The sequence below is a fragment of the Xenopus tropicalis genome, chromosome 8, assembly GCF_000004195.4.
Source record: "Xenopus tropicalis strain Nigerian chromosome 8, UCB_Xtro_10.0, whole genome shotgun sequence".
NCBI classification, from domain to species: domain Eukaryota; kingdom Metazoa; phylum Chordata; class Amphibia; order Anura; family Pipidae; genus Xenopus; species Xenopus tropicalis.
Window position 1 is genome coordinate 66,571,305 of NC_030684.2, and position 25,090 is coordinate 66,596,394.

At 39.5% G+C, this 25,090-nt stretch overlaps 1 protein-coding gene across 2 annotated transcripts in view; it reads left to right on the top strand.

Moving 5' to 3' along the window:
• pls3 (plastin 3) overlaps positions 1–25,090 on the top strand; it is a 56,813-nt gene that overhangs the window by 19,833 nt on the left and 11,890 nt on the right. Inside the window, exons 1-9 of one of the 2 annotated variants that reach the window (XM_031890495.1) lie at positions 762–787; positions 3,725–3,769; positions 6,096–6,181; positions 18,255–18,418; positions 20,807–20,936; positions 22,078–22,210; positions 22,659–22,740; positions 23,052–23,217; positions 23,722–23,864. In XM_031890495.1, the coding sequence (XP_031746355.1) occupies positions 6,115–6,181; positions 18,255–18,418; positions 20,807–20,936; positions 22,078–22,210; positions 22,659–22,740; positions 23,052–23,217; positions 23,722–23,864 (885 nt within the window). In that variant the 5' untranslated portion in view covers positions 762–787; positions 3,725–3,769; positions 6,096–6,114. 2 annotated transcript variants of the gene reach the window in all.

Consider the following 25,090-nt stretch of genomic DNA (forward strand, 5'->3'; position numbering starts at 1 on the left):
TTTTAGCTGTAGGTGCTGATGTGGTGTACCATCATTTGTTTGGTTTATACAGGTATGGGATCCCTTATCCAGAAACCCATTATCTAGGAAGCTTCGAATTACAGAAAGTCCATCTCCCATAGACTCCATTATAGACAAATAATTCTAATTTTATTCTAATAATAAAACAGTACCTTGTACTTGACCCAACTCCGATAATCGTTATTGGAGGCAAAACAAACCTATTGGGTTTATTCAATATTTTAGCAGACTTAAGTTATGGAGATCCAAATTATCCCTTATCCGGAAAACCCCAGGTCCTGAGCATTCTGGATAACAGGTCCCATACCTGTACTAATCCGTAATCTCAGATAATGGGAGTTTTTCATCAACAAACATCATTGTTTTCATTGGCCCTGCTCTTTTGAATATTTAAGCAAATTGTTACTTTGTTTTCAGAAAGTTCAAGACTATTTGCAAAGACCTTATTGCATTTTCTGCACAGCTTATTTTCATTGTCTGTTGGCTCTCTGCAGCTCAGCTGGTCTCCTTAGAATTCTCTTTTAGCCATTTCTTTTATGCAGCTCATATTGTCCTTTGCCATAACGTAAAGGCTGGCCAGCCTACACATTAGTGTGTATAGTAGACCCAAGGCGTGGCTGAGGAGGTGTTCTTTTTGCTCTGCCTAGATTTACTGGAGTGAGCTCACAAGGGAACGCCCTATAAATACTCTCGTGTTCTTTTTTTACCTGTCTCTTGTCTTACTCAAGCAGACGCTGAAGCTGCCTGTGCTCCTGCCTAATACCAGGTATATCAAATAGTCATATCAATTTATTTTATATGAACTTAGCAAAGATATTTTAGCTGCTCTCATGCAGTGTTGACCCCCATTGTAGCTTGCAAACTAGTTGTGTTAGTCAGTGATAGTGGCTTGTGTTCTGAGTCGCAATTAGTGGGAGCTTTTTTTTTTCTATTCGTATGTATTGGGATTTGACTTGGTGTACGCAAATTTGTTGCTACTTCGTATGGTTTTATAAAGATTGCCTACCAAAGATGCCATAGTATTTCCACAACCTTGCAGTGTAGGGCAGTGTCTACATGGACTTTGTATGGTAAAACATAGCTTTTCTAGTCCAAATACATACTTGAATGGAAGCAGGTTGTCATTTATGGCAATTTCTTATGTTGCACATTTCCCTGCAATGATATATGTTTGTTTTATAAAGGAGGGCCCATGCACGTGTTGATACAAGAAACTTGTGTTCTGCTTTTAGTCTAAGGGTGAACATTGTAGAAATTAGATTTCACTTTTCTATATCCTGTACTACATATAGTTTCAGTAGGCTTAATTTTTTGCCAAATGCAGCATTTTTTCTTACCAACCTTCACATTGAAATTGCCCTGAAATTGTGCAACTTGCCATTGTAAAATCTTTTAGCCTAGTTGCTGTTGCCCATGAAACAGGATGTTACCCTTAATTTATCTAAGCATTTCAATGTCTGTGGCATAAGCCATCAAAAAAGTTCATTTAGTTAGAATAAACATTTTATCACCCACAGTTACAGAAAATACAAATAGTGTGTGAGTGCTGCTAACAAGATGCATGGAATGTGCGATGCAGATGTTTAGACTTGAAGGAACATGTTAGCTGTCTCAGGGAGAGGCTTTCAGTGCTTCTGCCATTAGTGTCTTGCTGTTTGCTGAACCCCATTTAGACACCCTAATGTCAGTATTCTGTCTGTCTGTACTATTTGTTGTAGAAAGTTAAAGCCCCATAGTTTCTAAACAGTAAAGTGACCGTTCAAATGTGGCAGAGGAGTTAAAATAAGAAACAGTAAGGAAACAAAACTCACAATTAAATTCTCAAGACAAGAATAGTATTCTAGCCCTCTATTTAGTTGTATGTAAATGGTTTGGCAGGTAGACAAGGCACTTCCTTTAGAATGTCTTGTGTGGGTGTGTGCAGTAGGGTTATATTTCCTTTAGTGGATTCCTGTCACTGTTCGTTGACCTTCCAAAGGATTAAAGGGACAGCAGTGTGAAAAGTCAAGTTGTTTTTGCACAAAATACATATTTTGATGCTACATTGTTTTGTTTTTTATAGAATGTACTGCAACTAGGGTTTTTTAAAGGGGAAGGAATTTTCCTTTGCAGTTCAATGTGCTGTGACCTTTTACTATTCCATAGCCAGTACCTGCTGTTTAAAATGCATGTCCATTTAAATAATATTTACAATTTAGTTAAATTAAACACAGTTAAATATCTACCTGTAAATCTAGTATTGCATAGATCCTTGGGTCTCTTTTGTCTTTCCAAGTTAGAGGAGGTCCAGGCTATGGCATAATGACATTACAGGCAGAGCCAAGGAAGTGCAGGTACTGACTGCTACTTTACATGTTCCATTCATTTGCATGTTCTTCATCTCATTAGCTGATGTGATTCAACCAATCAAATCAGTGACTAGCAGAAAAGGATGGGCATGAGAACTTGCTAGTGTTACCTGTGCCTCACGGCTTTGTGACTGCATCAGAGGCCCCCTGGTTGGCATAGCAAAGGGTCTAAGGCTCTATGCAGCACTACCTTTACAGGTAGCTGTTTAAAAAAATCTGTCTATATTCAAAAACTGTAAAAGGTAAACATCCACTTTACTATATCACATCCCTGTTTGCACAAATCGTGATTTGCCCAGTCACTGCACATACCAAATAACTATTCTTTAGTTTAGGAATGACCTCTAAGGATACAAATATCCTATGCATGTACTAGAGAGGATGAGTCTGGCCCAGTTTGCTCTAGCATTTAACATTTTACAAGTTCTTTGGCGGTCAGAGGATTATGGGCCATGTACCTTAACAATACATTGAATAGCACTGTTCACATGCATGTATGGCATGGATTTATACCACACCCATAGGTATTTAAACACACTAAATTACAGAAATCAGTCAGACTTGTCAACTACAAGTAAACGCCCAAGAAATTCAGTGTTCTAATTAATGTGTATTTCTTACCTACCAAATTAATGTCATAACAAGATAATGTTTATTCTAGTATGGTAATTGCTAAACCCTTCAAATGTGGGCAGTTGCCCATTTTTTTTTTTTTTTTTTTTGTTAAAAATTAGCCACTGGTCCTCTCTAATTTCATGGGCAATACTACTTAAGCTTTATCCCAGAGACATAATAACCTAAAGATTTAACGAACAGGGAAAGCCCATTTTACTGGGCTTCAGTTGCTAAGTTTTTTCCTTTTTGGATAAAAAAAAATTGCAGTGGGCAGGGGAGAAATTAATCTACCTGGCACCCTTAGTGCAGACTTAAGGTAAAATATTTTTTACTCTACTACCAGACAACTTTTACTGAACTTATATACTTAAAATTAATTTGTGCCCCACATTCTAAATGTTTTGAATCATGATGGTATGCATGATAGATTCACACAAAATAGGCAACCTGGTTGGCTGGTGTTCCCATTGCTTTGTCAACCAGGCAGTACTGGAATGCTGCTTGGCCATTTACATGGCTTGCCCTATTTGATGAATGACCCAAAGGCAAGTCAGTCAGGCTTTTCTTTTATGCTGGAAATAAATTACAGATTTAAAGTTACTTTACAATTTATATGACCGCTACACAAAAAAAAAGTACCAATATTTCATCATGCACATGTGTATTAGTTATTAAACTTTTTTTTTTACATTTTTTTTACAGTTTTCTGCACTGTATAAACACTTTTTTTTTTTTTTTAGGAGAAAAATAAGATAAAGAAGAGATTAAGAAGCTTTTAAGCCAAGGTAAGTTGGGTGTTCCAGTTTGTCTTTTTACAGCAAATGTAGATAAAACAAGCCACAGTCATTTAGTTGCCTTGATAAGCTCATGAGCGCCTGGCCTTGTGGAGAGAGTATTTAGATGTAAGAAATTTTTCTATAACAGACCCCATTGTAATATACATAGATAAGTTAGGAAAAAAACATTCAAACTTTGTTGAACTGGTCTGCTCCTTTACTAGGCAGATTTATTTAAATCTATTCTAGAACACAAAGATTTCCCCCAAATGTTACTTTTTTGTAATGGTTTAATGAAAATATCCCTACAATTCTAACTAGCACCAGCCAGCAATGTTCCCTCTAAGATGTGTCTTTGTGCACAGGCACACAACAAATTGTGTGCACAATTTTGTGTGAAAATGCAGTTTTGTTCTTCTTCTGACCAACCCACTTTTGTACACATAGTTTTTTAAAGAGGACTTGTCGTTTTAAAAGACCACACACAACTTTAGTGTACACACTGAAAAAGAAGAAAAAGGTAACATCATGTGGCAGCCATCTCAGTTCCTGCTGGCTTCTTCGGGACTGCTGTTGGGGCTAAGGGCTTTGCAATGTAGGATGCCAGCCAATATTGAGGCAGTCAGCCAATGACTCAACAGACCTTACAGGGAACCGCAGTTCATTTTTAAATTGAACTCCTCGTGTATTTGACACGGACCAGAACGGGTCTATGGGGAGCTCCAATAAAAGTGTACATTTTAAAGAAAATGATCCTCTTTAGCCTCAATTTAATAGAAGGAAATGCTAACAAGTTCTATGGGGCTGATTAGTGATGTTCATATTCAAATTTTAGCTACAATTCAAATTTTCTTGTGGTAAAATTCATGAATTTGAAGTGTAAAATGTAAAAATACTCGACTGTAAAACTTTGGCATCTCACAGCTCTCAAGTTCATGTAGAAGTCAACGTAAGTGGTCCTAGTTAATTAAGCAGTTTTTTCAATTGAAGTTTTTGAGAGTTTTTGTAGTCGGTTTGCAATTGATGAGTATTAAATGTATTCAATGCATTTGAGTGTTATTCACTCGAGAGATAAATAAAGGATGTGTCTCAAGAGAAACAGGCTTGCAAATTTGGCTTACAAAGTTAGGAAGTCCGCTTAATCCATAAACTTGGCACTTACTAGTTTTTTAAGTTTAGTTTTTTTATGTTACCAGAAATTTATAATTTAATAGTCTAGTGCTTTGAAAGCCAAACTGTGTTATAATGGACCTGGGATGTTTGTGTTAGTTATTTAATATATTCTGTTTGCAAACAAATTGCCCTTGGTTACTTTGCATCCAATGATGTTAAACTTTTTTTTATGTTTTAAACTGTATCCTAAGACATCTTCAGATTCCAATGAGAATAGTAAGCTGTGTACCAAAAGTAACTTAACACTGCATCTATCCAGTACAGAACAGATCTGTAAATTATGCAGCAGATAGGGATTCTTTTCTAGTACAGAAAGTGTATGCCTTGAAAATGTGATGGGCACTTATTAGTTGTATCTCATTATAAATTGGACAGCATTTAGAATTCTACAAGTAACTGAATGTTGTTGTGGCTTTTCGTGCCCTTATGAATTTTAGATTGGGATGCATTATTGGTATAAAGAATTTGCAGTTCTTGAAAGCATTGGAATACCACCAGCCTCCAGCCTATAACCATGTGATGTTCAGATGTAACCTTCAACAGTTGTCGCCTTCCCTCACATCCGCCATCTCATTCACTTATGACCTATTTTCATACATAAGTATATATTGAAGTCACTGAGCAATTTAGTGATAATAAAACAATCAAGCTGTAGGCAGAGTAGGTTTATACAGTCCATTTAATGATCAAATCCTTCTTTTAAGAAGTAGGAAAGTTAAAAATAACTGGGGGGCAGGGGTAAAAGTAGAAAACTGCACCAGCCCTGGGTAGCTGCCAGCGAGCAATCCTCTTCCTTCTGTCTTTGCACTGCTTGCGCATGTGCAGTAGAGGGAAAAATCAAACTAACTTTAACAAGAAAGTCAATATTTTCACCCTACTGCGCATGCGCTGGCCCGGGATTCAGAAGAATGAAGAGAGACTGAATAGGGTTGCTCCCATGCAGCTACTCCTGGCTGGTGCGGTTTTCTCAGAACGAACACCGGCTCAGGGTAAAAGGTAAGCGATCTGTTAAATAAACTTTCATATGTCTATATATATATATATATATATATATATATATATATATATATATATATATATATATATATATATATATATATATATATATATATATATATATATATATATATATATATATATATTTGTTCTGTTTTGTTCTAAGGTGCCACTGGCTGTTAGCAATGACGCACAGCACACAGATCTCCAAAGATGATCTGGAGGAACTGAGAGAGGCATTTGCCAGAATTGGTAAGTTTTGTATTTTGTCTTTTTCCACAGGTCAGTGTCTGTTCTCTTAAATACTGTTTTGCTACTTTTTTTTATTCTCTTGCCCCTTTGAAGTGGGTCTTCCTTTGTTTTAGCTGACTGGACAGTTGGGTTGTGGGTGACAAGATTTCTGCTCATGTGTAGGAGGTTGGTTGGGTATGGGAAAGGTGCAGACCATTGGAAGTCTGCCCAGGTCTCAAAAAATTAGAACCAGTTGGTAGGAAACATGTTTAACTTTTCTAGTATTCTGCTTACAGTGATTGTAGGTAAAAGATGAGTGTTGCAGTAGCCCCTGCTCCCTCTTAATATCACATTTTATCCTGCTGTGGTTGGTTATACAAAGCACTATACACACAGTACTGCAGGCTCAGACTCTCTACCCTTTTTTTTTTTTTTTTTTGATTCAATAATTTTTATTGAGTTTACAGATAAAAGCAACATAAACTGGGTTGACATCTGAGTTTGTTGTGTTTATACAATAAAAAATTTTGTTCGTATTTTCAAGGCACATTGCTATGTTTTTTGTATTTGCACAAAGTTTTATACATATTTCGTAAAAAAATTCACGTAGTATGACATAGGTTGGTAATGCAAGACACCGTGGTCGTTCGGAGAAATTTGGCCTCTGTATAGTGGGTGTTTGTGTATACTAGTTCTCAGTGTGTTGTTGTTCGGGGGTTTTCAAGCCATGGGCCCCAGACTTTGTCGTATTTGTCTGGGTGCCCTCTGTTTTTATAGGTAATTTCTCTATAGGGGAGTGCTTGGTTTACGAGTGTCCTCCAGCCGTTGAGGGTTGGGGATTCAGTTGATAACCATTTACTCGTTATGTGTTTGCGGGCTATGTGTAGGAGTTCGGTTATTGCTGTTCTTTTGTATGTATTTGGATACAGGTGTTCAAGGATGGCCAGTAGGCACACCTTAGGGTCTAGTGGTACTGGGGAACCCATCACGTCATGGATGAATTGTGTTATTTGTTTCCAGTAATCTATGAGGATTGGGCAAGACCATATTAAATGGTAGAAGTGGGGGTTATCTGAGCGACATCTGGGGCATATGGTATCTGTGGTTTGGCGAAAGTGTTTGAGAGTTAGAGGTGTCAGATATGCTCTGTGTAGTATATAAGTCTGGATTGTTCGTTCTCTTGTATATGGGAAGGCATACTTAGGGGATTCTAGGGCTTCTTCCCATTCTTCCTGGTCTATCCGCCCAGTGTTGTCTTGCCAAGCTGTTCTGGAGCGGTTCGTATGCACAATAGTATTGGGGTTAAGGAGTGTATTATATAGCTTGGATATCATGCCTTTGGTATATCCTGCTTGTATAGCAGTGAGATAGGGCTGGATTTCAAGGGTTGGGTATCCTGCAGGATATTGTGTTGAGAGGGCGTGTCGTAGTTGTAGGTACCGAAATAAGTAGTGATTGGGGAGGTTGTATTCTTGTTTTAGTTGCTCAAATGATTTGATAGTGTTGTGGTCTAGGACTTGACCCAAGCACCAGATACCCTTCTCTTTCCAGAGCACAGTGTCTTGCATTGTACAGCATTCAGGTAGAGTACGATTTTCCCAGATTGGAGTGTAGTGCTCTATCACTCCTGTTTTGTGAGGCACAAGTTTATTAGCTTTATCCCATATTCTAAGTGCCTGTACCATGATTGTATTGGTTGGTCTAGGGGTGGGGCAACCCGAGTATCCTTTGAGCAAGTGGTATATCCTATCCCTTGTGGGTATTGGGCCAGTGAATCCCATTCGTTTGGCGCTGTGCTGGCTCTGTGTGTGGAACCAGTGGGAGATTTGCGTTAGTTGGGAGGAGATGTAATATAAATGGAAGTGGGGGAGAGCTAGGCCTCCTGCTGTAGTGGGGTTTCGTAGCAGTGCTAGTTTGAGTCTGGGTCTAGTTCCTTTCCAGATTAATGTGAGGATCTGGGATGTTATTATTTGGAATAGTCTTTGTGCCAGGAATATGGGTGAGTGCATGATTATGTACAGTATTTTAGGGAGTAGTGACATTTTCACTAGGTTCACCCTGCCAGCAATTGTGAGAGGTAAGTTTCCCCAGGTTTTTGTTTTGTCCCTTACATATTTTATAAGGGGGTGCATATTTTCCTGTATATAGTCGCCTGGGTCTCTTGTGATGTTGATGCCTAGGTACTTAAAAGTATTGACTATTTTTAGTGGGTGATCTAGGGGTGGTCTATGTTCTCTGTCCCTTTTGATGTAGAAGGTATTGATACGTAGCCCGGAGTACTGGCCTATTTCTTCAATTATTGTGAGTGCTTGGTTAAGAGATCGGGTAGTGTCTTTTAGGAACAGGATCATGTCATCAGCATATAGGCCAATTTTCTCTGTGTACTCTGCCACTCTCATTCCCTCTATCTGGTTGTCAGCCCGGATTTTAGTTGCCAAGGGTTCGATAGCCAAGGCATATAGGAGGGGTGAGAGTGGGCATCCTTGCCTTGTTCCTCTACTTAACAGAAAGGGTTCAGATGTCCACCCACTAGTGGCTATTCTGGCTTTAGGGGAGCAGTATAATAGTTTGACCCATTGCACGAATTCTGTGCCGCTGCCTATTTGTTCCAGTACCGCCCATAGGAATTTCCACTCCACGGAATCAAAGGCCTTGGCCGCGTCTAGCGAGACCAAGGCTTCATCTTTTGCATTTACCTGGTGTGCCTGAATTATTTCATAAACCCTTCTTATGTTGAGTGCTGTGGATTTTCCAGGCATAAAGCCTGTTTGGTCAGGGTGTATGATCTTGTGGATTACTAAGGACAGTCTTTTGGCTAAGATTTTTGCCAGGATTTTAACATCCGTATTTAATAAAGAGAGAGGTCGGTAGGAGCTGCAATCTAGTATGTCTTTTCCTGGTTTTGGTATCGGTATGATTAATGCCTCTGCCATGGAGGGTGGTAAAACGCCTTGCGTTTTTGCTGTGTTATAATATCTCTAGGAGTTTCGGGGCCAAGTAGTCTACATGTCGTTTGTATATTTCAGATGGTAGTCCATCTAGACCTGGGGTTTTCCGCTTGGGCAGTAGGGATATAGCTGTCTTGATCTCTTCTAAAGTAATAGGGGCATTAAGTATTGTTCTGTGTGCTGAGGTAAATTTCGGGATGTGTATTTCAGATAGAAAGGACTGAGTTTCCGTTTGTGAGAAGGGGGAGTTGGTACTGTATAATTGTTGGTAGTACCGTTGGAACCGTGCATTTATTTGCTGTGGGTTTGTTAGTATTTCTCCTGTCTCATCCTGTATCTGAGTGATTACTGGGGGTGTACCATTTGCTTTGGCTATCTTTGCTAGCAGGGTCCCTGTGCGATCACCATGTTCTAGAAAGTTTTGTTTTGCAAAAAATAGTTTGCGCTTGGCTTTTACTTGTAAGTAGTTATTGTATTCTCTTTCTCGCAGCTTGAGCTGCTCGTAGTTGTGAGGGGTAGGGGTCTGAGTGTGGATCACCTCAGCTTGGGTCACCTGGGAGCTTATACGGAGCTCTGTAGCTGTGGTAGTGCGCTTAATAGCAGTTACTTGGGCGGTTAGAGAGCCTCTCAAGTGTGCTTTAAAGGTTTCCCATAGCAGTAGGGGATCAGTGTCTGGGGTTTGGGCCTCTAGGAAGGTGGACCATTCATTTTCTTGCGTTTCTATCTCAGGGAATAGGTTTAACCAATAAGCATTGAATTTCCAAAAGGGTAGTGGTTTGTTTTCGTACCAAGTGAGAGTTATAAGGATGGGGGAGTGATCGGATATTCCCCTGGGCAGGTGTTCCGCCTGGGGTGCGAGTGCCAGTGCTAAATGGTTAGCTAGAGCGTAGTCTAATCTGGATAGAGTCTTGTGTGTGGCCGAGTGGCAGGTATACTGGCATTGGCCTGGGTTATGGAGACGCCATATGTCATGGAGTCCTGATTCGGATGCCAGCTTGGCGAAGGATGTGTCCTTGTGGTGTGGAACTACACCCTGTGGCGGTGTTTGCTGAGGTAGTTTATCTAGGTTGGCATCCCAGGTATTGTTAAAATCGCCCAGCCATAGAGCTGGGGTGTTTGAATATTGTAGCATAAATACTGCACCTTTGCGGATTACTTCGGGATGGTATGGGGGTGGTATATACACATAGCAGTAGTAGTGGATGTGAGTTTATTATACAATTAAGGAAAATTCATCTACCTTGCGGGTCGTGTTGTATAGCCAGCATTTGAAATTGCACTGATTTCCTAATGAGAATCGTAACTCCTCTGGAGTATTGTGAGTAGGTGGCGTGATATGCCCATCCCACCCATGGGCGCCTGAGAGCTAGGGTTTTACTGCCTGTGATGTGAGTTTCTTGGAGGCATGTCACATCGGGGGTATAGAGTTTGAGAAAGTTAAACACTGTGGCTCTTTTGATTTTATCGTTTAGGCCCCGAACATTCCATCCCAGTATCCGCAAAGCCTGCACATTTTCTTTATTATTACCTTGTGGCATAGGTTTTTTGGGTAGGCTGTATTGTGCCTCGCTGGTGGTTCAGTTGTGTCACAAGCTCAGTATGTCGTTTGGGGAGTTTGGAACATAAAAGGGGAAACATTTCTGGTGCGACTAGCAACCAGTAACTTGCCCAACAGTATTCCCACTGCCTCTTACCCTCCCTGCTGTGAATTAAATGCATCACAGCCTTATACCCAAAACAAAGTTATTAGCCAACCGGGTATGTCAGTTGGGGGGGTATTACCTGGAGGGTCATCCAGGGATGTAGCGGTGGGTTAACGGTTTCTTAAGATTAGAGTCTGTCCCTTTCTGGGCACTGTTTATGTTTATGAGAACAGAACCTAGTTGGGGTCTTAAATGTTGTGTTTGTTACTCACGGCCTCTTGGCGAAGTTGGGGCTCTGTTGCTGGTCTCCAGCCAGGTATGTACGTCCTCAGGAGACGTGAAGAACATGGCTTTCCCATTGTGGTTGATGCGGAGCTTTGCTGGGTACAACATTGCATATGGAACCTTGAGCTCTTGAAGCCTTTTCTTGGTTGGTGTAAATTTAGCTCTGCGCTTCTGTAGCTCAATGGAGAAGTCCGGGTAGAAGGATATGCTGGTATTTTCAAATGTAATGGGTCCCTTGTCTCTAGCGAGGCGTAGGATCGTGTCGCGGTAGTTGAGCATCTTGGAGATGAATGTCCTCGGCGGCGCTCCTGGTATCGGGGGCTTAGGTGATATGCGGTGGGCCCGTTCCACGACGAATGCCGCTGAGAAGGCTTCTCTGGTAAAGGTGGTTATCAGGAGTCGTTCTAGGAATGCCTCTGGTTGGGTTCCCTCCGCGTGTTCTGGTAGGCCTACGAGCCTGATGTTGCTGCGTCGCATGTGGTTTTCTTGGTCGTCAGCGTGGGCTTGTATAGCAGTTAATTTGGCGTCGAGTTGTTGTACCGTTGTTTGCATAGGGGTAATGATGTCCTCCGCAGTACTAATTCTGGTCTCTGTTTGGGCCACTCGGGCCCGGATATTTTGCATGTCCTGGTGGAGTAAAGAGATGTCCATTTTAACCTCGTCTATTTTTGCCGTAAAGGTGGTTGTAAGTGCGGCCGTGACTGTGGTTTGACAGTTTGCTATCGCTTCAAGTATAGTGCTTAGTTCGGTTGTTTGAGTCGGAGGAATGGTATCTTGGCTGCCTGCTTCTAGAACAGCAGAGGTTCTGGGGGTTTCGTTTTCCGCCGCCATCTTGGTCAAGCCGCCGAACTTTCTCGAGTTTGTCTCTGATGTCCTGCTGGCATTTAGGAGGTGCCATTCTTTAGGTATTGTGTTCTGTGGACTTTGTTTGTCGCTTTTGGGTGCGAATATAGCGGTTCTGGCCTCAGGATAAGTGGGTCGGAGAAGTCTCAGAGAGGAGCTCTGCGTTAGTGCGTCTTACTACATCGCTGGCTAGGCCACGCCCCCCGACTCTCTACCCTTTAATAAGTTTACCAAAATCATTTTAACACTTTTTGCCCCTCCGATTAGAGGCTCAGGGTGGTGGAGTTTAAAATGGTAGGACAGCACTTACCATAAATAATATAGGTTTTGCTCTTATTTTAATTAATATAAACTGAGCATATATTGGAGTAATGGCTCAAGAAGCTTGCCAGAGCTAAACCGTAATTATTTGATACATTCTGTGCATATTTTACGCTTGTAGACATTGGACTAATGTGGTCCATGGTATTATGGCCTTTACCCTTAAACTAATGCAAGTTAATTCTCAAATCACTTTCTGGAACCAACTTATCCATCTATCTTATGTGTAGGACAGTTTTATTGAATTTCCATAAGTTGGTTCCAGCAAGTAATAATAATGTATAACCACAATCCAATGTTTACAAAATTGTTTCATGATTAATAGTTCAAATATGCACAGAATGTATCAAATAATGCCAATGACAGGGATATTCAAAGTTGACTTTTGGACAGCTTACTGTTCTTTAAGCTTGTAGTAATGTGGCAGCATATCATCTTTAAATTGCTGATCATTGTGCTTCAGCAGCTTTTTTGTTTCTGCATCTGATAGACTGTGTACCAGGAAGAGTTTAGGATGAGTTACTTACTGCTGTTTCCCCCTCAACTGCACTATCATTAATTATACAGAGCAGTCTTATAAAGAAATGGCACTGGGTACTTTAGCCTAAGGGTTAGATGTAACTATGCTGCAGTTAAGGCCCTGCGGATGTTTTTTTGGATGGATACAGACATTTTTTGAGAAATGCCATAATTGAATTTTCCACATCACCAGGTATCTTGTTCACTTCCATGTTCAGCTTTTCTTTTGGTACTTCTTTCTGATTAAAAACATATTCATTTTCTTGACTTACAGTGGGGCAGTGACATTATAGAAAAGCAATTATCCATGGAAATTTCAAGTGTAAAATGTGTCACAGAATTTCCCAGAATTGATTGTTACACATGAAATGCACCATACACATGTACTGAATACTGAGTGAAACTATGATCTGGATAGTTACAGCTGCAAGCCTCATGTAGTACAACAAAAATTTTGATTGTGGTAGTTGCCTGCATACATGAGACCAGTTAAGTTTTACAATATGGCAATTACAGCTGAAAAGCTTCTGGTATAATGTAATATTTCACAGTTTACACCTCTTAAAAATTGTCCTTGTTCGGTATTAACAAAGCATATTTCCATTCTTTTGAAGCAAAGCCATTCTGTGCGCTGAAGAGGCTGGTGTATGTCAGTAGTTTGATCCTGGTGTGTGAGTCACTATACAGCAATCTCCAATTTCCTGTCTTTAAATTCTGTGAGCTAGTCATAGTTCTGTTTTACCGAAGGAAACTCACTTTTTTGTACAAACATTACTCAGACTGCCACCCTTGTCCGCAGACAAAATATGGGCGTAAAGTGGGATGAATGCAATCTAAGTGGAAACATGTGCACGTAGTTTCTCTGTTTGGTGCAAAGCAGGAACTGACTCAATGGAATCAGCCATGCTAAGTATCTGTCATATTGTGACACCATTATCGCAAGGAAATAACAAGCTTCTGAAATTAGACTTTGGCTTAGAAGTAGCTCCAAAGGCACTAGTGAAAGTTTTATGCTGCCCCTCCCATTTATTTCCACATTTGGAAAGCAGAACGAATCCTGGGAAGGAACCTGAGATTCCCTTCTAAAATTTCCACTTTTGGAAAAGGAAACCTTTTTAGAAGGGGTATTGTGTTGAAAGTATGATTATGTACAGGTCACCATCAGTCATCCCCTGCATTGCCCTGGATAAGCACATGCATAGTACAGAACTTTTTCTGCATTGCTCATGTGACCAGCTTTATTAGGCCATTTTTATCTGGTCCCCTGAAAAATGTGAGATGGGGTTTTTATTTATAGTACATAGTATAGCGACAACACTGATAATGATAATTACTGAGGAAATCAAAAACTTAGTACATTTTTGATATACCATTTAATGTATAATTGTAATATAAACATTTGTTATGGTAATGGCAGGGGTACAAAGTATATTGAAAGGGATTTTTTGCTCTCATTTGTACTGAAATGTACAGGAATAGGACCCGTTATCCAGAATGCTCGGTACCAAGGGTATTCCAGATAAAGGGGTCTTTCCGTAATTTAGATCTCCATACCTTATGTCTACTAAAAAATCAATAAAGCATTAATTAAACCCAATAGGATTGTTTTGCATCCAGTAAAGATTATTTATATATAATTATATTATTTAGATCAATAACAAGGTACTGTTTTATTATTACAGAGAAAAAGGAAATCAGTTTTAAAATTCTGAATCATTTGATTAAAATGGAGTCTATGGGAGACTGGCTTTCCGTAATTTGGAGCTTTCTGGATAACTGGTTTCCGGATAAGGGATCCCATACCTGTACTAAAACTGAAGAGGGAAAACTAGAGAGCCATTATCAACCAAGGGAGAAAAAGAGAAGCAAAGTGCATATTTCTTGACTCCTAATCCATACATTTGTTTCATATGCACAATCACACTAGTACAGCTCAGCTGATATAGAGGCTATTCTGGCAAATGAGCAAGCAATGTTTACAAGTGCAGCCTGCCAGAACCTCGCAGATACTATAAAACTGGGGATTGGGTTCAGTGCATTAGGTCACTTTTAGCTGTCACTCTAAGATGTTATATCTATCTATAATGTTACATATTATATTATAGTTTCATCTCTAATGCACATCAGTATATGTTGGCACTATAATTAAACATTATTCACACCAGTCCCTGCCCCAATGGAGTAAATCATCTAATGCCCCTATCACACACTCACTATGGGCTATTTTAAATTTGGGAGAAGAAACGCTCACAAACACAGGCAGAACATGGTAATATTTGGACAGGTGGCATTCATAAAAACTGCCTGCCTCATTTTACTTAAAAGCTAAATTGTTTATGGTTTCATTAAATTAGGTTTTTGATACCTTGCAGTATACTCTGTGAGGGGAATGGGGTTCTTCTATTCAATATCCTAGTGCTTCATTATTGTATTAGTCCCTTATACTACCCTAGACATATAACAGTGTGGGTATACTTAACCTTTGGTTTCTAAAGAGCACATATTTAAAGGGGACCGGTCACCCTAAGAATTAATTTAAAAATCCTTTACTACAATGTTAGAGGAGCAAAATATAATTTACTTACACTATATAAATGATACATTTATAACAGATATGTATGTTTTATAAAAATAGGAATTTTGGTTTTGTTTACTTTGCAACTGACTTTTTATTATACAACTTTTCATGTTTAGGTCCCCTTTCAGAGGACTATACTATATGGTTCAAACAGTGGGGGCAATTAAAGTGATACTGACCCACTCCTGACTAACAATACTAAATGCTTGCTTCTGTTACTAGCTTACTACAGTTATGGCCTGAGAATGTCCCTTGTGCTTATTTGTATACTTAAAAAGAAAATACGAAAGCACTTGGGTTCTAAATTCCAAAAGGTTGTGTGTTTTTGTCTGGGTTTTGAATAATATACATTTACATAATGCCAGTGTAGCTGAGCTCATCACTGGGCAGAACATACCCAGCCTTATAAGGCAGAATTTTTTTATTCACTTGCATCCTGTTTTTGCTGCTATTTCAAGTCCCTCATCTGGCAAAAGGAAGGCCGTGCCGGGATTGCTTTGCTTTTCAGATTCTACCACCTGCGACATGTCATTTATCTATAATGTTTTTGTTGGAGTTGAATTTCTTTGGCATTCTACTTTTTTTTTTTTTTTAGTTATTTCATTTTATTATTTTAGTTATATTGCTTACTCTAAAGAGGGCAAGCCATTCTCCTCTGGTTATTCAACACTGCTGCCATATCTCACTGGGTTTAGAGAAAAATGATAAAAATGTGGTGCTTGGGATTAAACCGCTCTGTGCAGTGAACAGAGAAAAGTAAATCTTTCCCCCAGACAGGACATGTGTTAGTATTCAGGGAGGTACTCGAGTGACCTTGTATAACCTGCTTTCCACAAAGACACATACAGAGCTAATGGCCAGAATACTGTAACATGGCACTCTGTGCTAGAATGCATGCAATTCTGCTGTAAATGGCTTCTCTGAAATTGGACGGGGAGCAGGCCTCTGGGATACTGTATGTCTCCTGTTTTTCATTGAAACTTATATTTAAATCTAAACCAGCCCAAAGATTAGATATATATTGATTGCCCTGTTTGAGGATATAATATATGATTAAATATATTTTTATTTTGTATTATTCCTCAATTTATTTTTTATTGATGTTGGGGGAATTTAACTACATATGGACAGCTTTATCCTATTATTTGCTAGAATATAACATGAGCTGTAGAATATAACTGAGCTGTAGAAAAAGGCACTTTTCTAAAATTTAAAGGGGTCCTTAAAATCTAAGCCAGTGTTTTTCAACCTTTTTTGGGCAAAGGCACACTTGTTTCATGAAAAAAATCACGAGGCACACCACCATTAGAAAATGTTAAAAAATTTAACTCTGTGCCCAGCAGCAGTGCCCCCCTAGTACATTGGTGCCCAGCAGCAGTGCCCCCCTAGTACATTGGTGCCAAGAGCAGTGCCCCCTAGTACATTGGTGCCCAGCAGCAGTGCCCCCCTAGTACATTGGTGCCAAGAGCAGTGCCCCCCTAGTACACTGGTGCCCAGCAGCAGTGCCCCCCTAGTACATTGGTGCCCAGCAGCAGTGCCCCCCTAGTACATTGGTGCCAAGAGCAGTGCCCCCCTAGTACATTGGTGCCCTGCCTACGGCACACCAGGCAACATCTCGCGGCACACTAGTGTGCCGCGGAACAGTGGTTGAAAAACGCTGATCTAAGCAACTTTCCAATATACATTTATAAAATATTTCCATTACTTCTACAGCTACTGTAATTCAAGTGGAAGCAGAGTTTGTTTATTCATTTCTAATCTTCAGACTGAGTCTGACTGTTATAACAATGGAACAGAAGTCAGTTCTCCTCAAGGTGTTAAAATCCGCAGCCTTTTTTCAGGCCTCAGAGTATAAACAGCCAGCCAGATTCTGGCAATTTACATGTAAGCATAACTTTTAAATCCATTGAAATTATGAATGTATATTGGAAAATCATTTTTGGGTGGAGTTCCCCTTAATAAAAATAGTCAAGATGATCGACATCCAATGTTGTTAACACTACCTTTGGGCAATTTTCACCTACGGATAGTAGCTGCCGATATCGGCAGCTAATCGGCCCATGTATGGGCACTCCCAACGGGCCTGCCCGACCGATATCTGGCCTGAAATTGGCCAGATCTCGATTGGGCAGGTTAGAAAATCTAGTCAGGTCGGGGACCGCATCGGCTCGTTGATGCGGTCCCCGGACCGACTTTGCCTATGCCCGTAATTATAATTTGATCGTTTGGACCCAGGGCCAAACAACTGAATTAACCTGGATTCTCCAGATATCGCCCACCCGTAGGTGGGGGATATCGGCAGAAGATCCGCTCGCTTGGTGCCAAGCGAGTGGATCTGCCAGTTTATGGGGACCTTTAGAGATGCATGGAGATTTTGTTCTCAGTGTGAATGGTTGGGTCCATTGAAAGTTCCATGCTTCTCCAGGTCTTTTAAATGATAGCAACCAGTCAACAGGCAGCATTTACAAGTCGTGTATTGGAAATTAGTACACCTATAGATTTAAGATAAGTTTTAAAACCTGTTTAAGTGACTGGTAGCGTGCTTGCTATCATAATTCCCCCTAATCTGCCCTATATTCTGTCCCAAGGTGTGGGACCTCTTTTGTGCAGAAGTGGACAGCTGGGAGGTATTTCCATAGTGAAGCCTTTGACCAGATGTGCGATATGCAAGTGTTTTTGCACTAACCTGAGAAGTGTGACATCTTTTAACTTGTTTACAACAAAGCAGTTTCAATATTTTCATGAATAGTCAGTATATTGCCTAAGACAATTGTTATATTAACACTGTGCATATTATGCTTAACATTGCATATATTTATAATATGTAACAGCTAGAAACCTTTCTCAATGGTTTTGTGACAACGGAACTCATTGTTCTATGCTGTAACACAAATTTTTGTTTTAAAATAACCTGACCTCTGCTTTTAGCCAACAATTCTTTGTTTTTTCCTTTACAGACACAGATGATAGTGGGTACATTTCAGATTATGAGCTTCATGATCTCTTTAAGGAAGCAAACCTTCCCCTTCCCGGATACAAAGTGCGGGAAATCATACAGAAGCTAATGAATGATGGAGACAAAAATAAGGATGGGAAGATATGCTTTGAAGAGTTTGTTTTTGTAAGTACAGCTCCAGTCTTACATTGGATTTATTTGGAATTTGTTAGGATGAAGTTTTCATTCTGAGACTGATAGCTTTTTTTTTAAAAAAAAAAATGTTATAATAGAAAATTACATTTCTTAAGAGCAGGCCTGAACTCTCTTATAAATTATTTTTTTTAAATCATCTTTTTATTGAGTTTTAATGCAGTTACAAAAAGTCCAACTGGACATATGGCATAGATCAAAGTATGTTATATCAAAAACAAATCTCAATCTCTCTTGAAATCTTGATTAGACTTTGTTTTTGTTTGGTGATATTAACAAAATGGACTAACTCATTAGGAAGATGCACAAAGTCTTTAAGGTTAATGTCCCACAGAGAAATTAGTCGCCGCCACTAGATATCTGCTACCATAGAGATCTGTCTCTGGCTAATCTCTCCGAAATGTCTTTCCACCGGCAACTAAGGGAGTGGCCAGTGGAAAGGCCTATGCATCTCTTCAGTTTTCCACAGAGTTGCCTGCAGGAGGAAACTTCACTCAACAATGCATAGGCCTTTCCACCAGTGATTTTCTTTGTTGCCGGTGGAAAGGCATTTTGGCGAGATTAATCACCAGCAGTAGCGGAGAAATATTGCGGATGACTAATCTTTCCATGGGACATTACCATAAGCAAGACCCTGGTGTCCTTAGACACTTTGCCTGATTCTAGCTTATTTTATCACACACATGCTACATTATATATTATACATATGGTATTCATAAAGCCCTTTTGTGTATATGCCGAACATACTGCAAAGGCAGATCCTGCTAATCTTTACCGGTTTAGCTTTGTGTGTTCAGTCATTCATTACATGAGATTTATTTGCAAAGGTTTGTAGGTTCTTTGCTAATTTATCATTTGCTCTGTGGTCCACTGGCTGCTAGTGTTCTTATGACAGGGTTAGCAAGCTGTCTGCTTGCCAGTACTGTGGAATATTCCATAGTTTCTTTTGCTTCTTTTGTTCAGCTTGACATAAAAAGACAGACCAAGTGTGATTGCTTCCGGCAAAGCTAACATATGGTTCCATTCTTTAAAGGAACAAACCACACCAAAATACAATTTGCTCATAGGCAAAAGGTTGCTCAGTATTTCTTAGTATGTAATGGAAATTGTATGTGTTTCTCTATGCATAAATGCAGTTCTTATCATACCAAGAAGCATCAATTGAGACCTCTACTGAAAATAGGTTCTGCCTTTGGCTGTCACTGCAATTCTAAGCTTTACCTTGATCCCCACGTTTTTTTAGCATCTTGGTGATTTATAATTGCTTGGGTGTTGGCAAACTTGCCCTAGGAAAGACAGTAAATGTGCGCTCCAGAGTTTCCTCATAATTGGTTTGTTGCACTGAGAGTTTATTGCTGGCACTTTATAGTCATGCCCTTTGGATGCTTGTCAATGACTGAATGTTTGTATTATAAACACATGCATTTTTATGCTTGCTTTCTTTACATTCTGTTGAAACCGGGGCAAGGGGCAAGACAACAGCTCTTTATGCCTCTCAAATGTTCTCCTATACTATAACTGCATTTAAGTCTCTTTTTGTACTGTTTTTCATTATACTGTGTTTGGTAGGTAGACACACACACACACACACACACTGTACATGGACTGTTCATGGACTGTTGTATATACTGGGGGTATAGTGAACATGAGGATTGACACCCTAGCTTGAGAGATCTTAGTAGAGATTAAGCACCAGGAGGAAGTGAGCCTAAAGAAGACTTCCAAACCTCTGGACTTTCACCAAGATAACTTATTTGCTCATGAATCAACTTTGGTGTGTGTATGTAGGTTTAATTGCATTACTAAGGCCATTTCACTCTGACCACGGTCTTAGCATGTGTAGAAATATGCCACCTAAGTTCAGTGACTTTTGAAAGGAACTTAATGTTCAACTTGTATAGCACGGTAATAAATCATATAGATGCAGGGGAAGAGGGACCTTTACATGGAAAAATGCTAGCCCCTCACAGACTGAAGGAAGTGATAGATAACCCAGTGTCCTCTGGGATGATCAACTGGATATAAGTGAAGGTTGGCAGTGCATATGGATAGCCAAATTGTACTTATCCATCTGATGGGTCGTTGGTTGCTCTGCTTTGGCCCATGAGCTTTTTGTTTACACATGCACGTTCTCACTCTCATGCTAATGAAGTTGGGCCATTAACATGGTACATTAGACTATACAGCTTTAATTCACAGGTACTTTTATCATTTTATTGATTCTACTCCCATGGAAATGGGAAATAAGCACCTGCTTTATCTAGGATTTAGATGTTTGCATTCCATGCATTTGTGTTATTCTAGGCACGTTTTGTTGTTTTGAGTGTGTGTATTCATTTTGCATGTTATATTTTCCTGCAGCTTGTACAAGAATTGAAAAGTAGTGATATTGCCAAAACATTCCGAAAAGCTATTAATCGCAAAGAAGGGATTTGTGCAATAGGGGGCACATCTGAGCTGTCTAGCGAAGGAACCCAACATTCATACTCAGGTAAGATTTGTATAGAGAACCATTGCTGCCTCTTTGGTTGGTGGAACTAGAAAGCTGTTAATATTTACGAATATCTGGAATTCTCTTTTTATCAAATTGCTTTAGTTTTTGCTTTTTTATTAAGTTAAATGTGTTTTTGGAATTCTGTGTAAATAGTGATTGAATCATTATCCTAAGTAATGCCACTTAGTGAATTGAGGGGTCTGCTTTTAAGCACATGCCTCCTGCCATTGTTGTGTTATAAACAGACATCATTTTTGGAGGGGAACAAGAAGCTTTTCCTGTTCACTCCATACTAATGTTATTACCTGAGATCTGTTGCTTATGTCACTGAGCCATTTAGATGTGACAGTAATACTGAATTCCTAGTTTTCTTCATTATTGTAGTTTTAATAGCTGGATTATCCATCTGGCCCTGTGCCTTAGGCTAATTTGCGACATGTGAGGCTAAGCATCATGACACTCCATGAAAATAAGCATCCTGTACAGTCATATAGTTCTGTACTCATGGGGAACACAAATTGAGCCCTTTTTTTTTTTTTTTTTTATTCTCTCTAGGTTAAGCATTTGTCTCCATGCCCATGGGTAAAGAACCCAATAGCTGAATAAGACCCATTTAGCTATGCAATTCTTTGTGCCTCAGCCCAACAACAAAGCTCTTAGAGAATCAGATTGCTAGGCTCTTATATGTTTAATGTACTAGGTTTGCCTGCAGCCACTGATGAAAGCAAATGTGACTCTTTCATTAATGGCTTTTTCAAGAGCGTTGCAGTTATAGTACTCCCTGTGACTGTTGGCAAGTAAAGCAGTGCCACGTAGTTTGGGATTTTAATACCTTGCCTACAATATGTTGAGGGCTCGATTAAACCACGGCTTTGCACGTTTGCCCCCTTTATTTTTATTTTCATGAAATTGAACATTATATTGTTGGTCACAATCTTCCCTGTGCCTGGCAACTGATCCATGTGTACTACAGTGTTTATATAGCTTTTTAGTAGTTAATACAATACAAATATGATGCTATTATTGTACTTGTGCCTGCCCTCATATTGTCTGCCAGGAAGACTTTGCTGCTGTGCCAATGCAAATGATCCAAGTGACTAATATGGCACAGATAAATTTGTGGTCTGTTTGCTTTTAGAGGAAGAAAAATATGCCTTTGTAAACTGGATAAACAAAGCATTGGAAAATGACCCGGACTGCAAGCATGTTCTGCCGATGAATCCAAACACAAATGACTTATTTAGGGCTGTGGGAGATGGCATTGTCCTTTGGTAAGTCAATAGAGAATTGTACTTGAACAAGATGGATTTTTGCTGTAGCTTTTCTTGGAGAGCAGCTTTAAAACTAAAGTAAATTCTAATAGGGGTTGGACCTCCAGCACAGACAGAACCTTTGAGCTTCAGGCAAGTGCTTCATATTTGCCTGTTAGAAACTCATTATTACATGCAGCACAGTATTGTAATAAAACCTCTTATATCTCAAAGAGAGAGAATATTATAAATGTAAACACAACAGGGAAGCATTTGCTTGAGATGGTACTCTTGCCTTTAAAATGACTGTCACATATTTGTGGTAATATCATCTGAATGCAGATAATTAAATTGCTACTTGTTGTTTTCTTAAATCCAGGGCATTTTAGAGCAAAAGAACTTAAAAATTAATTTTATACCAGTTTTTTCCTTTTTACTAAGCCTCTAGTTTCTACACTTTTCCTGACAGTAAAATGATCAACTTGTCGGTTCCTGACACTATTGATGAAAGAGTCATTAACAAGAAAAAACTTACTCCATTCACCATCCAGGTAAAGGAGAGAAATGAAAATATGCAAGACTGCAACAGTTCCTGTATATAAACTTCATTTATTTTATGCGCTAATTCTGTAATAAATATGTTTTTTTCTATAAGAGTAGACCTTTATTGGCTACTCCCCTCTTTTGTGTTTAGGAAAGAGTGGTTTGCTACTAGTTGATAGACCAGCTTTAGATAGCGCCTTGCAAATTTAATAAAATTTATTATGTATTATGTTTTATTGGCTGCCTTTGATTGTAAAAATCTTTCTATACACCTCTGTTTTATCTTCAGTTTTAATATTCTGCATTGTATTGTTTACAGGAGAATTTGAATTTGGCCTTGAATTCAGCGTCCGCCATCGGGTGTCATGTTGTCAACATTGGAGCCGAAGATCTTAAAGCAGGGAAGCCACACTTGGCGCTGGGGCTTCTCTGGCAGGTTATTAAGATCGGTTTATTTGCAGACATTGAACTCAGCAGGAACGAAGGTAAAAATATTAACATTTCTCAGAGGTTGGTTCAGTGATATTGTAGTGCACAGTGATTTTTCCAGTTTGGCCTATTCCAACTGAAATAATTAAGGCCATTTAATTGGTTCAAAACCAGACTGACCAATCTCACAGCATAAGGGGGCCACAATATTGCAAAGTGATTTCCACGGTTTCAGTGGTATTTGTGCAATTTGTCCATCCAGTTTAACCAAAAGGCACACAATCTGATCAGTTGCATTGGTTTAGGTGTTGCCAGCTTTGGTCATCAGTTGAGGTCTTAATTAGATCCATGTGTAAAGTCATGTTATATGTGAATATAGAAGGGACTAAAACAAATACCTAGAATTAGGTTAGCCATCTATATTAAAAATACACATTTTGTATATGCGGGTATGTTTTTTCCCACTTGGAAGTGACCACAAATGCTTATTGTGCTGATGTTCTTGATAGTGGATATTTGGCACCACTTTATCTCACCTTCCACCATCCTGTGTATTTCAGCTCTTGCTGCATTGCTCCGAGATGGAGAGACGTTGGAAGATCTCATGAAATTGTCTCCAGAGGAGCTACTTTTGAGATGGGCAAACTTTCATCTGGAAAATGCAGGCTGGCAAAAGATCTCTAACTTCAGTTCTGACATTAAGGTGTGTATGGGAGATAGATCCTGGTATAAAGAGAGCTAATCTGGTTCGAATTATTTGCCGCCTTCTGCTTCTTTCTAGCTTTCAAATTGGGGTCGCTGACCCCAGTAGCCAAAAAAACTATAGCTCTTTGAGGCTAACATTTTAATGGTATTGTTTATTTTTCTAACTTATCTTTCTACTCAGGTCTCTCCTAATCGTATTCCAGTCTGTCAGGGTAATTTGCACCCTAGCAACCAGATAGTTGGGGAGCTGTTACAGAAAAGGCTAAATAATTAAGCCTCATACTATTACATCATACTTAAAGGAGAAGGAAATGCTTGGGTGTGCCAAAATATTAGCGGTACCTGCAGCGAACTCTTCCTTCTTCTGTGTTTGCTTTGCCGTCAAAATCCCTGGGCCGACGCATTAAAGTGAAAAGCCAACTGTTTTGTTAAAGTTCGGATTTCCACTCTACTGCGCACGCGCAAGCGTGAACAAGGAAGAGGAAGCATTCGCTACAGGTACCCCGGGCTGGTGCGGTTCTCTCCGAGTGACTTAGCCTTTTTTTCTCCTTTAAAGTTATTTAAAGGTAAACAACCCCTGTAAATTAGGGACAGTTTGGACCAGTAATATGTCTTAGGGGTAGATTGAACCAGTGACTGGGATTTTACACAAGTGTAGTTCATTCCACGTGGGGCTGTTGCATGCACGTTTAATTTTAACAATAGCAGTATTGGGGAGATCAACCCTCCGTTAACTTACCCAAATGGGTATCAGGTGCAAATACTGGAAGAACCTCACCTTGCATGGGGGTCAATATCCAACAGCAAAAAAATCCAGTAGCACACTGAAGATGCAAGCCGTGAAAAAAATTTATTTTATTTGCCCAAGTACATATAAAAACCAAGAGCAACCCTTTCTCAAGTCCGGAGGGGCCCGAAACGTTGCTCTTGGTTTTTATATGTATGTATATGTATTTTTTGCTGTTGTATAATTTTAACAGGCACCATTATTTGATGGTGTCCTAATTAATTTAGTTTTTGCTTGTGACTAAATACATATATTTTTCTCCTTGTATGTAAATGCTTATTTCCTGGCATTCTAATACCTTCCTTCTTGTTGCCCACTCAAGCTCTGACAGGCATTAAAGGACATGTAAACCCCACACACACAAATTTAATCAGTGAACAGCCTCTTTGAAATACCTGCCACACTGTTTGTCTAGAGGCAACATCCCCTTAATCACT